At 39.0% G+C, this 13503-nt stretch overlaps 1 protein-coding gene across 4 annotated transcripts in view; it reads left to right on the forward strand.

The window, feature by feature from the left end:
- CFAP43 (cilia and flagella associated protein 43) overlaps positions 1 to 13503 on the forward strand; it is a 43705-nt gene continuing 30202 nt past the window's right edge. The window contains exons 1-7 of one of the 4 annotated variants that reach the window (XM_077182907.1): positions 1 to 172; positions 2123 to 2376; positions 3198 to 3294; positions 6040 to 6207; positions 7103 to 7253; positions 11740 to 11890; positions 13305 to 13367. In XM_077182907.1, the coding sequence (XP_077039022.1) occupies positions 114 to 172; positions 2123 to 2376; positions 3198 to 3294; positions 6040 to 6207; positions 7103 to 7253; positions 11740 to 11890; positions 13305 to 13367 (943 nt within the window). In that variant the 5' untranslated portion in view covers positions 1 to 113. Of the gene's footprint in view, positions 173 to 2122; positions 2377 to 3197; positions 3295 to 6039; positions 6208 to 7102; positions 7254 to 11739; positions 11891 to 13304; positions 13368 to 13503 lie in introns of those variants that run through there. The other 3 variants (XM_054637518.2, XM_077182905.1, XM_077182908.1) reach the window with 3 other exon arrangements.

Consider the following 13503-nt stretch of genomic DNA (forward strand, 5'->3'; position numbering starts at 1 on the left):
CATTGATTGGCTGGCGCAGGGGCGCGGGCCAATCAGCTGCGTGCTCCCAGCCCGGCCAATGGCGGGCGCCGTTGCTGTTGCCAGGGCGCGGGGGTCCCGCGGCGGCGGCGGGGATGGCGGCGGCGCCGGGCTCGGCGGGACCCGGCACGGAGGGAGCCGCCCTGGAAGTGAGGTGGGGGCGGCGGCACCGCGCCCACACGCTCCTGACCCGCCTGGGGGGCGCTGGGTCCTCAGCTGTGCTCAGCCCGCGGCGGCTCCGTGAATTGGGCGGTCACACAGGGAGGGGAGGCTGCGCTGTCGGGGTCTGTCCGGACAGCGCGTGGGGAGAGAGAGAAGCACGGGCACGGATGGCAGGATCACGGAATGGGGCGGTCCAGGGGACCGCAGGGGTAATCTGACCCAAACTCCCTGCTCAGGCACGGTCATCCCAGAGCATGGTGCGTGCGATTACATCCACACGGTTCTGGGAGAGCTCCAGTGAGGAGACTCCACAGCCTGTCTGAAAAAAATCTGTTCCAGTGCCTGGTCGCTCGCACAGTAGTTCCTCTCTTTCCTCGCTTTCCTCGCTTTCCTCTCTTTCTTTCCTTCCCTTTCTGTCTGTCTATGTATCTGTCTATGTATCTGTCTATGTATCTATCTCTTTAATATTTAACAGCCTGAACCCTTGTCCCCCTAGGCCTTTACTGGATGTATAATAACGATAAATTGCACTGTCACCCCCATTAATTTATCCCTGCGTACAAGTTTTCTAGATTCCATTTTCCCTCTGGAAACAGAAGTTAGGGATACTTCATTTCCCCTGATTGAGAGCTAATGTAGCAGAAAAGCACAGAGCTAGTTCTGTAAGGGTGTTCAGACAGGTCTCATGTGCCATGGCACTCCATACAACCTGTTCTTGTATGAAGGAAGGCCCAGAAAAACATTGTCAGCTGAAATGTCTCCTCTGTTGCCATGGCTTTCAGCTCATCTCCACAAGCACATTGTCAGGGCTCCCACTCCTCTCTGGCTCCACTTGACTCCAATGTAGCAAAAGAAGCCAACACAGAAATTCCTCAGAAGAGATAATGGGAAGTTATTGCTGGAAATAAATTTATCTCAAGACCAGCAATTTTAAAACATTCCTAAGTATGAGAGTGCTGAGGCCTTAGTACCATCTTCTCTGAAGAGTACAACGGATCAGCAACTGAGCTGATTTTATGACTGACTTATGTTTGTGAAAGAAGCATAAAAATATTTCTGGTCATTGCAGAGAACAAAGGTCTTTCCCAGTCAAATTCTCTAATTTGGAAAAAGAGCAGAGATGGGATGTTTCTGAATAATAATTCAAAGGGAGAATGCTAACAGCAATGTTGTACAGAGAGGGTAAATCTTACACTGCTGGAGCTTTCCTGCCATGGTACCAGCAGGCTGAAATGACATCCTCATTTGGTGATAAATGCAAATCCCTTTGGCAAGAGCACCCTGATGTTTGTCCACACACTTTTTGAAAAGTAAAAACATCTGCTAGCAGTTATGAATTTGTTGACATGTTGTAAGCTCATAAACAGAGTCCTCCTCAGTAATTTATTTCAGTCCTTGTGTAACACATCCTGTTTACATTCCAGAGTTTTACCATGTTAAAGTACTGGAGTCTTTAAAGCAGAACAGTCCTCCTGGTTTGCTTCATATAAACAGAAGCTGTACCTTTTTATCTTTTATTTTATGTGTATGAGATGAACTATGAAAGTGCAAAAAGGTTAAGCAAACACAATTGGGTCCCAAGTACAGATCCTACCCATGCAATTCTTTCAAATAAAGTTATACCCTCTGCAGGGATATGTGAAACCAGAGCCTGTGAACTTGGCTGACTTTCTTTTTAGTGAAAACTGAAAGAAATAAAAGCATCTCTCCATGTTCTTATGCCAGTCCTTTGTGCATTTTGTGACTGTATGTTTTTGGAAACAGTGAACCACTGACTCATAATACCAGATCTTAGTTGTTGTGGTTTTGCAACACTGGTATGAGGATGAGTCTAACGAATCCCAGTCATCAGTTCAGTGTAACTCAGGCATTCTCTTTTGCACAGTATTTTGAGAAATGTGTGTCTGATTCCTGTTTTAACATTCAGTTACTCTGTTTGCAGTTGGGTTCAGGGGTTCTCAAACAAGAGCTTGGCCTTTATCAACAATCAAACTGTCTGCTACCCTTGTGGTAATTACATCCTCTTCCTGGACATCGAAACAAAGAAGACAAGAGCAGTGCAGTGCCAGAATGGCCAGGTGGGAGCCTTTGCAGCAAGTGCCAGCAGCCAAGTGGTGGCTTTTTCTGACCGGCAGCTGAATCCCCTCATACACATCTACACTTTTCCAGAACTGAGAAAACTGACAGAATTAAAAGGTAGTGATGTGGTTACCCTCATCATCATCATCATCGTTTCATTAAAACAATATTTAATCATCAGTTTCTGAAGTTGTGGGGCCTTTTTATGAGACTTTAAAACCAGGGACTGTTTATCCCTGTCACATGTCCTTCCTTTCTCATGAAAAGATTCATGGAAAGCAGTGCAAGGAATTTTCCACTGCACTACTTTTATTTAGGTTTAAGATAGGGAGGAATATGGCCATACATAATGACGTTAATTTAAAAGGAAAAGAAAAGGAGTTAAATGGAATTAGTTTTAGGAAAATGTAGTCAGAATAAGCAATAAAATCATACTGCAGTAGACTCCCAAGCAGACTGCTGAAAGCCAGATGAGAAATCCAGGATGTGAGGGATGAGGATTCTTGCAGTTAAACTTTGGAGTTCAGAATCTAATGTATGGTTTTGCCTGCTTCATGTAATTTCTCTCCTTGGTTTAGTTGCTTACCCTATTCATGCTTCAGTTCCCTTGCCATTTAAAGAAGGATCATGATACTTGCTTTTTCATGTATTTGAATAAAATTATGACTGCAAAGGATTTCATGGGACATGGGGAAAAAATACTTTACAATTTCAAGGTATTATTGGAAAGGAAATTGAAAAAATTCCAAGCAGTAATACATAGGGAGCATTTTTATGATCAAATCAAAAGAATAATCTGCAGTGAAGCAAAGAAATCAAGGGCCTGAAGAATATTTAAAGAGTAAAATGGATATAAAGGAAGTGAGAAGAGTATCTGTGGTATTATAAAGTAAAGTCTGGGACAATCAAAGACCATGTTCTTTATTTTTACATTTCAGGTGATGCTCAGCTGGACTATACCTTACTTGCATTAAGTTTTAAAGGCCCATATCTGGCCAGTTACTCTTCAATCCCAGAGTTTGTTCTTTCAGTATGGTAAGAGTAAAAAACCAAAATTCTCTTATACCATTTGTATTTAATTCATATTTTTGTGTGACTACTGTTTTAGCATAGATTAAGCTAACAAATATGGAACACATACTGGTTGCCTTAATATTTTTTTTTTTCCTGACTGATCATTGTCTGCAAACTTTCTGTACCAAAAATGCTGTTTATTTTCTAGTATTAGTAGACACTAGTCAAAATGGCTGTTAGCTGTAGCAAAGTTATCTTTCACCTTCTTCCAAATTTTGTTTTTTGGAGTGTTTCCAGAGCCTTCAGCATCAGTTAATTATCTGTTCACTGTTGGAGGGTGAGCACCATGCTGGTTGTGGAAGAAAGTTGCCTGCTGAAAAGAGGAAAAGGGTTCTAAAGCCGATTGGCACTGGTTTGTCCCCCTGGACTGTTCAGTGGTCCTCTTAATTACTTTTGCTTGATCTTAGTTCTGGCTTATAATTTTGCTCAGTGATTACACAAACTTGGATCACTGGGTTAGATCATAATTTTCTGTTCATTGATGTGAAGTATTATATAATGCAGTGCAGATACAGAAAGGTAGAATATTTAATATTTTAATTGTACTATAAAATACAGTCCTGCTCTTGCCTTCATTGCCAGCAAGCTCCCATTGACTGTGGAGTCTGAGCACTTCAAAATAAATGTGGAGGGTGGAGTGAGAGAGGCAAGTGAGGACATGTAGGGAATAGTCAGTATAGTCTCAGTTTACTGATGATCTTTTCTTGTACAATTATAAGTGAAGATGCAGAAACTTCTGGAATTCCAGAATGTCAGTAATGAGAGTAGATACTATTACAGATGCCCCTTCTTTATCCCTTCTGAAGAAGAACAATGTTTGCTGTGATCATACACAGTAGTTCAAGAAGGATGTCTCTGCAGATCACACTGGAAACCAACAGAGGCTCACTGGCCTCACAGCTGACACACTTGTCACCTACAGCAGAAGTAACACATGTGGTCCAGTGTGTTCATTGTGTGCTCTTAAACAAAAATGCACCATCCTGAAAGACTTCTCTAGATTATTCTTAAAACCAGGAACACCTAGAAGTGTTTAAATGCTTTAAAGTAGTAGTAATTTCCCAGGTCAAAAAATTTTAACCAGTTTGAATCAGGGTGTTACAACAATCAGCAGGTAATTGTCATAAAAACCGTCCTAAGTCACAAAGAATTTAGTAACAAAATACAATTACATTAGAATATTAAGCTTAGAATGTGCAATAATTTGAACAGAGTTGTGTGAATTTACTTTCACTTCCTGTGAAATCAGGACCTTCATTTTTGTGATTGGATTATCTTGTGCATTCATTGAAGATATATGTGTGTATAAAGGTCAGAAATCACAGTGTAGAGCATTAGATGTCATGACTATATGACAATTGCACAGCCCCAGTACTTTAAGCAGCTAGTTTGGAATCAGAGGTGTAAGAGATGTTTTGAAAGATGTCAGTCTCAAAATATAAAGAGCTTGTGGATAACTAAAAGCTATTTTATCTCTAATATTTATTCTTTGCTGTTCAAAGGAGAAAATGTCAGATTCCTTTTCAGATACATGTTTCACCACAGTTTCAGATCTTAGTAAATTATCTACTATAAAACCCTGTTGGCGTTATCTGGTAGGTATGAGACAAGAGCATGCTGACAGATCTTTAGAAAGCAAGATAAGCTGATATCTGTAAAAGTCAGAATTGCAGTTTATAGCTTCCTCTAATTTTAATGAGGGCAACTGCATATGTGTGAATAATTCCCATTTTTTGCATATGCTATAAATGTTAACCATTGTTTGCTTCGTGATCGTTTCTGTGAGTGAATTTTTTACAGCCAGGCTAAGGGATTATACTGAATCTATTTACAGCAGTGTATGCATTTTACATTTCTCCTCTCAGCAATAATGACAAATACTAAAGCTATAAATGTTATTTAGATTAACAGTCAGAGAGATTGTCCAATAAAGTAAAAAATGGTTTTAACCATTTTCTTCAAATGTTGTTAATCAGTTCTTGGATAGCACCTAAAAATGCAAATTCCATCAGATATTAATCTGAATATTGAAAAATATTAAAAATAGATGAGGAGGTCATAAAATAGGTTATACTGGACAAAAAAAAAAAAGTCAGCAGAAAACAGATTCCCAGGTCTCTGTTAGCTACACATAACAGTCCCACACAAACTCTGCCCTGGTTTCTGGCCAAGTTAGTTAATGCAGCCATAGCTTGTATGTCTGCACTCTCAACACAATTACTGTATTATCTAGGTAATTAATCCATAGATAATCAGAGGCTGAATGTGGTTTCTTTCCTCATTATCACACCTTCCAGCTGCAAGCACTACAGTCATTATGTTACAGATTGGAAAAGCAAGGCTGGGGTGCTGAAGAGTAATTGTTTGGGTCCATTTTAGTTGTTGCTGATGGAGCTAATGACAAAAAAATCCATTTCTCTTGACCATTGGTCTTTTCACAAAAGAGAGTGACTGATAATGTTTCTAAAATGTCAGTTATTCAATAATTTTCTAGCAGTAATAATTTTATGTGTGGCTAATTAACCACATCCTTTTCATTCTCAAGGGGACCTTACTGTTTTGACAGCAGAAATTTTTTGTCAGTGACAAAGTATTTGTTTTCCAAACTGGATCTTGAACATCAGTCCTAATCACATCCAGACCTTTGGCTTCAATGTTTTTTACCTCTTTAATGGATTTAATTTTCTTTTATTCTCTGTAATGAAGGAACTGGCAAGAAAATATCCTCCTGTGCAGTGAGTCTCAGCCAGGGCTAACAGGAACCTCTCTGAGTTTTAACCCCATGAATTGGCAGCAGCTGTGTTTTGTTGCTGAGACCTCTGTTACCATCTGGTGTGTTGAAAGGAGCAAGGACGAGCATCTCCTCACACGACAGTGAGTGCAGCACCCCTCAGGCTAAGAGCAACATCTATAAGTGTATTTTAATAATTAAAGACTAGCAACATCTATCTGCAAAGGATTTAGTCCCACTTAGTTCACCTAGGTATTGCAGTCAGTAATTTCTAAATCACAACCACTATAAATCTGTCTAGTCAAGCAAGTGAATTAAATTCATGATTTCATTTCTTAGTACTCACATGACCAGATTATGCACACCATGAAGCTAATACTAATCAGCTGCTTTGGCAGTGTTAATCAAAAGCTGTGTGACTGAATAAAGATAGTGCCTGGACTGCTTTTCTGTACATGGCTATGTTGAGCATTGCTTTTGTAGCTATGAAAGCATCAAATTTAGATCAATTTGTAGAAGCATAGTTAAACAATATCTTGTTGTAATCACAAATTGTACCAAAAGCTGTATCAGTTTTCGATGTGATTTCCAACTTCTGTAGCTAATTTACAGGTCCAGAGAGCATGCCTCTGTCAATGCAATTCACTGAGCACAGCAAAACTAGAATTTATTTATGCCAAAATGTGTTTTGAGGTTTGTAGAAAAGTAGCATGTACCAGTCAAGTCGGAGTTGTTGACGTAGGAAACCTGTGCTTCCCAGCTGTGTTTAATCTCATTAACTATTAATGTAATCAACATATTGCCACAGTTACACTAATGAAAGTATAAACAAGGCCTTAATTTGTGATCTGAAAAAAATACCAAAGGGTTTTTGCCTTTTAGCATTACAGAATGCATATGTAAATATGTAGGCATACCCACTTTCCCTCCATTCAGTTTGCTGAAATAAAGCCCATTTTGAAACAGCTTCTCAGTTTTGTATCAGTGGTTGCTATTGATATTTCTTCTCCTTAGACTGTGTCTTTTGCCTTTTCACAGCCCTGTGGAACTCCCTGATGAACAGGGGGCCATGAGTCCTTATGAGGATTTGTTTTTCCCACCTTCTCGTAAGGATGATCCATACTATGGCCCTGATTTGCCAATTTCAGCCATTGCTGGACTGGAAGGAGATGAAGCAGAAACATTTGTGGTAGTTACTGAATTTTTTCCTTTTTACTACTGCAAGTCATTATATTTTCTATACGAATAGGTGTTAATAAATTCATAATTCTAATGCTTATTAAATAGGTAGAACCCAGTAAATGGATCTGTTACCTCAACAATATTTTTGAAATCCATTTTTCCAGGAGACTGAGAAGGCACAATGCTTCTGCATAGTGCAGTGTTGAGATGTTTGACATAGCTCCTAGCATAAATCTGTGCAGTGGAGGTTTGAATCTCTGTCCCAGAAGCAGTATGAAGTGTGTCAGCATTTAACTGTGCCCAAGCTAAAATGACCTGCTGAAAACTTGAAAACTTACTCCCATGCTAAACTGATGGTAACCTTACTTCCCTTTGGGATTGCTTTCTTTTTGACATTGAAAATATTTCAAGCTATGAAAACATTGAAGGCTTTTTTCCAGACAGAAACCCCTGTTTCTGAAATACATTCCCATACCACTGTAAGTGTTGGACCTTGCCATTTGTCTCACTTGTATTTGATTATTTACTTTTTATCCTCCCTTGAGGTGCCTCTTTTTAGAGGCTTCAAAACTCTTCTCATTTTGTTTGAATTTTACTTTCACATGACTTCCAGCTAGAAGTGTGAAAACATTTAGTTTGCAAATCTGGGATTCTCTTCTTAGATTAAGACCTTAATCTGAGAAGATTAAGGTGGATCAATTTCTATTTGGTGGCTTGTGATGTATATGAGACACCAAAACTGGCATATGATGACACTGGCATTGTATACTGCTCAATGGACAAATGGATGTTCTATATTAGTGTACAAAGTAGAGTCAAAAAGTAAACAGGAAATTATGTTTTCCTGGCTTCATCATCTTTTTGTTGCTTCATGCTTTCACAATGGTAGAGGTTTTTAACTGTGTAACTAGTTTCCTATGGCTTTCAGGACAATCAAGAACTATAAAAAATTGTTTATTGATTCTAAATACATGTGAACTGTTCATATTTGAGATCACTTAGAACATAGAAAGGGAAGATAATATATGCTCATCTGGGGCCTTGCCATTTTCTTCTGCCTTACTGCCTCTTAGGTCATGTGCAGATGATGAACTCTGCAAAACCCACTTTGTTCTTTATTCTGTAAAGTGAATTATAAGAAGTATTGGAGAAAAAACAGTTCCTGTGTTAGGTCTTTGGGGCTTAATAGAATTTTCCCTTGAATAGATGCCATGCTGTGCAGTAGTGGTAGGTAGGTTCTTATGCCTGAACTTGCAGAACCACGTTGGGGGATTTTCCACATGGAAAAGTCTATGCTTTCAACCATGCTAGATATAGGTACTAGAGATCTCTATAGGGTTTTTGCATTCCCAGCTGCCTTCAGAAAAACCTAGATTTCTTTTTAGCACCTTCAATGTGATTACGTTCTCCTTATCCATAGAAATATTTCTGGAGTAAGAGTAACCTGTTCTAATAGTCTTCATGGAAAATTTCATTTTCTTTCAAATTATATGGTTAATATTTTGATAGTTATTTACTGTCCAGTTTTCTTAGATGGGTGTATTTTGGTTGCCAGTATTGGTAGGTAATGAAGAAGTTGTTTAGAAATGAAATGGGGTTTTTTTCAGAAATACAGGCTCTTGTCCCTTTTATTGTGATGGTGGTGGTATGTTGTTTCCTGTGTACTAAACTGTGAGGTTCTACACTCACAGTTTAACACTGGGAGGTAATGAATCTGTTTCTGGCATGTTTTCATCTTGCTCCAGGAGATGGTAGCTGAGTAATTTTTTAGGAGTTGAATTTATTGTGCCTTCCAGCACTAATTCTCTCCTCCACGCATGCCTGTGCACATAAACTCCATCTCTAACCGAGCAGAAAAACTGAGCCCTCTTAGATCTTCTAAGCCCTGACACTGGAGGGAAATCACATGCTTGTGATTGTGCTGTCAAGTTAAGCACCTCTTTCCAACAGCCCAGCACTGAAAAGCAAGCCCAGTGTTCTTGTTTGCCTCTTGGAGGTGTGTCAGTGTTCCATGCTCCAGAGCCACGTACTGAGGCTGGCGATTCACCCAAGTGTAACCACAGCGGGGCAGCAGAGGGAAAGGATTGAAATATCCCACAGCTTTCCATCCTTTTCTTCCTTGCATGAGATTTTTCTAGATCAGTTTTCTAAATGTGCTTTACCACAGAATCACAGAATGTGCTGGGTTGGAAGGGCCCTACAAGGATCATCGAGTCCAACTCCTGGCCCTGCTCAGGACCATCCCCAGGAGTCACCCTGAGAGTGTTGTCCAAACACTTCTTGAACTCTGTCAGCCTTGGTGCTGTGACCTCCTCCTGGGGAGCCTCTTCCAATGCCCAGCCAGCCTCTGGTGAAGAATCTTTCTCTAATGTCCAACCTAAACCTGCCCTGGTACAGGCCATTCCCTCTGGTCCTGTCACTGTCACCACAGAGCAGAGATCAGTGTCTGTCCCTGCTCTTGCCCTCACAAGAAGTTGTACCTGCAGTGAGGTCTCCCCTCTGTCTCCTTCTCCAGGCTGAAAAGACCAAGTGACTTCAGCTGCTCTTTATACAGCTCCCCCTCTAGAGCCTTAAATATCTTCCTAGCCCTCCTTTGGATACTCTCTAATAGTTTATTATCCTTGTTATATTGCAGTGACCAAAACTGCTCACAATACTTAAGGTGAGGCAGCCCCAGTGCAGAGCAGAGTGGGACAGTCAAGCCCACTTGAATCCATTTCATCTATAGCACCAATTTTATTCCATTGTCTTTTTATAAAACTTTTTGTGGCAAGGATCCATCATGGATTTTTTTCCCCTGATGAGGTGCTACTCAAAAAGGGAGAAGTCAAAGAAAGACAGCATTATTATTATTATTACTATTGCTATTACTATTACTATTATTATGCACCACTGTACTATTGTACAGTCCAAGAAGCAACCTGGTTGGGGATTTACATAATCTCATCCTAGGCTTAGCATATTTTTATGTGTAAAGGCAGTCATGGCAGAAGATACAAAGGAACACTGCAGAAATTGTGTTTACCCAGAAAGCTTCTGTTTTGCAGAAGCTCAGTTACAACCTTCCCAAAGATTTGTGATGTTCAAGCCTTATAAAATCAGTGAAAATGCCTATATTAGATGTTTTTCTGGGTGATGTAAAGCTCTATTTGCTATAAATTTGTTACTGTCAGCCATATCTGATTTATAAAGTAAATATTAATATACTTTATTCCTGTAACATTTTTCCCCTGAGAAACTAAAAATGCTTTGTAGGCATAAATAAATAGAATGTAAGTTACTTACCCAGAATCATATAACAAGGGCTTGGTATATTTTGCTAATGAAATATAGGTACTTATGGATATCTGTCCTATGCTTTCATCACAAGTCCATCCATATTTTCTCTTTTTATAGAACCTTTAGTGAGACAGCAGATTTTTTACAGAATCATACATAGAACCTTCTTTTTTTTTATCCATCATATTGTTTAGTGATCCTCACCACTTCTGCACACATGCATGGTGCTTTAAATCCTCTCTCTTAAATGTTCTCCCAAAGTTTTCTTGTCTTTTGTCCCCCTCTTACCCTCCCTGAATTCTCTTTAATCTGGTTCTTTCTGTCATGGTATTTTTATGACCTCTGTTACTGTTGTATCTGAGCAGGCCACTCTGTCTTTAATAATATTTGCTGGAGAAGTTCTGTTCTTCCTGTTTTATGAAGGACAGATTTATGAGAGTTATTTTAGCAAAATGAAATTCAAGGCACATGGGAAGTCCAGGTCAGGGATATTTCTAGCACTTATTTGCAGATGCCACAAAGATTGACAAAGATTTTACAGAGCAATTTGGATTCTACAATAAGATAAGCTATTCAGACAAAATGTGTTTTAGTACTGCCAGGTATGCAAGAACCACATGTTCACATTTTGGCTATAAAGTGGAAGAATATTCCAAAAAGCAGTTTGAAAGGCATTTGTTGTGGTGAGGTCAAAATAAGTAACCATTTAAATTGGGGCTTCTAGTGCCCTTCTGACATTTAAAGAACCCTCTAGGGGCTCAGTATTGAATTTTATCCTAATTCTATCATTAAAACTTTGGGAAATGCCCTTGTTATGGTAGGTCAGTATCTTTGTGAGGATAAGGAAGATACTGGGGGGATTTCTAAGCTAGAGATAAAATTGTAACAGATGCAATTGCTGGAGAATAAATCCAGATAAATGCAAATTTAAAAATATATCGTTTTTAATTGAAAATATAATTCATCATTTAAACAAGTGTCTAGAGGGAGAAGTGAGTTCACCACCACAGTCTCCAGACATAGACTTTTGTGGAGAATGTTCTCTGTCAAGTTACTGGCTTCAGTGAAGGGATGACTGAATAAAATAATGCTGATTTAAACATGATGTCAGACTCTATGAGGTAATGATTTTTTTCCGTATCTTGAAATGTATGTAACAGCTTGTCCAGATATTTGTCCATTGTTGATTGAACTTGTTTATTTTCATGCTGAAGCCTAGAAATTGTATTAAAACTTCAGTGCATCCTACTGCCCACTGCTGGACTGCAGCCTCAGAAATATACATGGGCTGTAAAGAAGGATATGTTTTGGCAATTGATGCTGAGCAATACAGTGTTTCTGTTCTTCAACAAAAATCTCCACCTGGTAAGAAATAGCTGAGTGTGTTTCATTCAAGCAGGGAAGAAAGTACATAGGTGAAAGCTTTTTGTGCTTTCTTCTGTTCTTCTATTGGGTACCTTACAGAAATTATAAAGCTGTTTTGTAGAACCCTTTTTTTATTAGTAGAGTAAACATATGAGAATGTCTTTTGAGATTCTGTGGGGGTGTTTTTAACAGCCAATAACTGACTTTCATTTTTCTTCATTAAAAAAACCCAAAAACCCCAAAAAAACCCAAAAAACTGTAAATATATCAAAATTTATTAAATTAACAGTGTTTCCAGGAATCCTGAGGTGTCTCCTCTGCTAAGTGCCACTACCCTTCTGTGCCCATTAAGAGGGCTCCTAAATGGAGGATGCTGAGACACAGCCAGCAAAAATTGTTTCTTAGGCAATCTGTACCCCATCATCCTTTGATGGGATGGAAGGTGTCAGTCCTATGGTGCACATGAAGTTCATACTTTGCTCAGGGCTAGGAGGAATGCTGGAATATACTTTTCCCTAACATAGAGCTGTTTCCCTAACAAACACTGAATTAGTTGTAATAGATAATCTCCTGGTAATCTTATTTTCTTCTGTTTACGTATAGCACATGATTTTTTAAGCTGCAGCAAGTACCCTGACTACATTTTTGATAGTTAACACCAAAATGGAAGGCTACTTTTAAAACAATCTAACAAACCAGCATTATTTCTCTTTTTAAAACTATCAGACTTGTAAATGTAGCAAATCAAGAGTTGGAAATCATCAAGAAATAAAAACCTGAGGTGTGACCAGAACTGTTTTTGTTAGTTGAGTAGAAGGCAACAAGAATGTTGGCTATTTGGGCCTTTTCTTGGCCTGTGTGTTCATCTTTGTGTCCTGTCCTAAAACTGTGTAACAAAATGCTTTGTATTTATATTATTCTGAAGTTTCTGCTTAATTTAAAACAGACTGCAATTTGTATCTATTTAGCAGAATGCTTAAGTACATGGCCAGCTTTAAGCACATGCTGAATTCCTGATGTGGTGTTGCAAACAGAATCATAAGCAGCCACAACATTTCACTTAGGCATTGTTTTCAGAGTGGCTGAATTTTCCTTTTAAGTGTATAAAAAATAAATGATTATTAGAAATAAGAATACCATAACTTGGTACTAGAAGGAAGATAAATCTGCATGTGAGCCACTCTCCACACCAAGTCCATGTTATCTCCTTGTTACAGCTGTAAACTGAATAACAGAACTGTGCTTGCTCAATTGCATAGATGGCAGAAATGGTAGATATTCAGGAAGAATGCACATTCTTCATTAAGCATACTGAACCTGGCCTTTTGTTGAATAGAGTAGAATACAACTGACTTGTTTTACAATTTTGATCTACAAACAAGGTTGACATTATAAATTGTTTTCTTTTGTGCAGAGTTCATGCAGAAAATAGCAGATGTGGTGTCCTATGCTCGTAGTGAAGTGCAGAAAAAGAAAGGTATTTCCATGTTCAAATGAAGCTAATCGATTTTTAGGCAGCACTGCTGATGTCTGGGAGTAGTAATATAAGAGTGCAGCTGGAAGCCACTGGTTAGAAAAACTCATCTCACACTGGCCTCTGCAAGACACATTGT

Source organism: Agelaius phoeniceus, chromosome 9 (genome assembly GCF_051311805.1).
Source record: "Agelaius phoeniceus isolate bAgePho1 chromosome 9, bAgePho1.hap1, whole genome shotgun sequence".
Lineage (NCBI taxonomy): Eukaryota > Metazoa > Chordata > Aves > Passeriformes > Icteridae > Agelaius > Agelaius phoeniceus.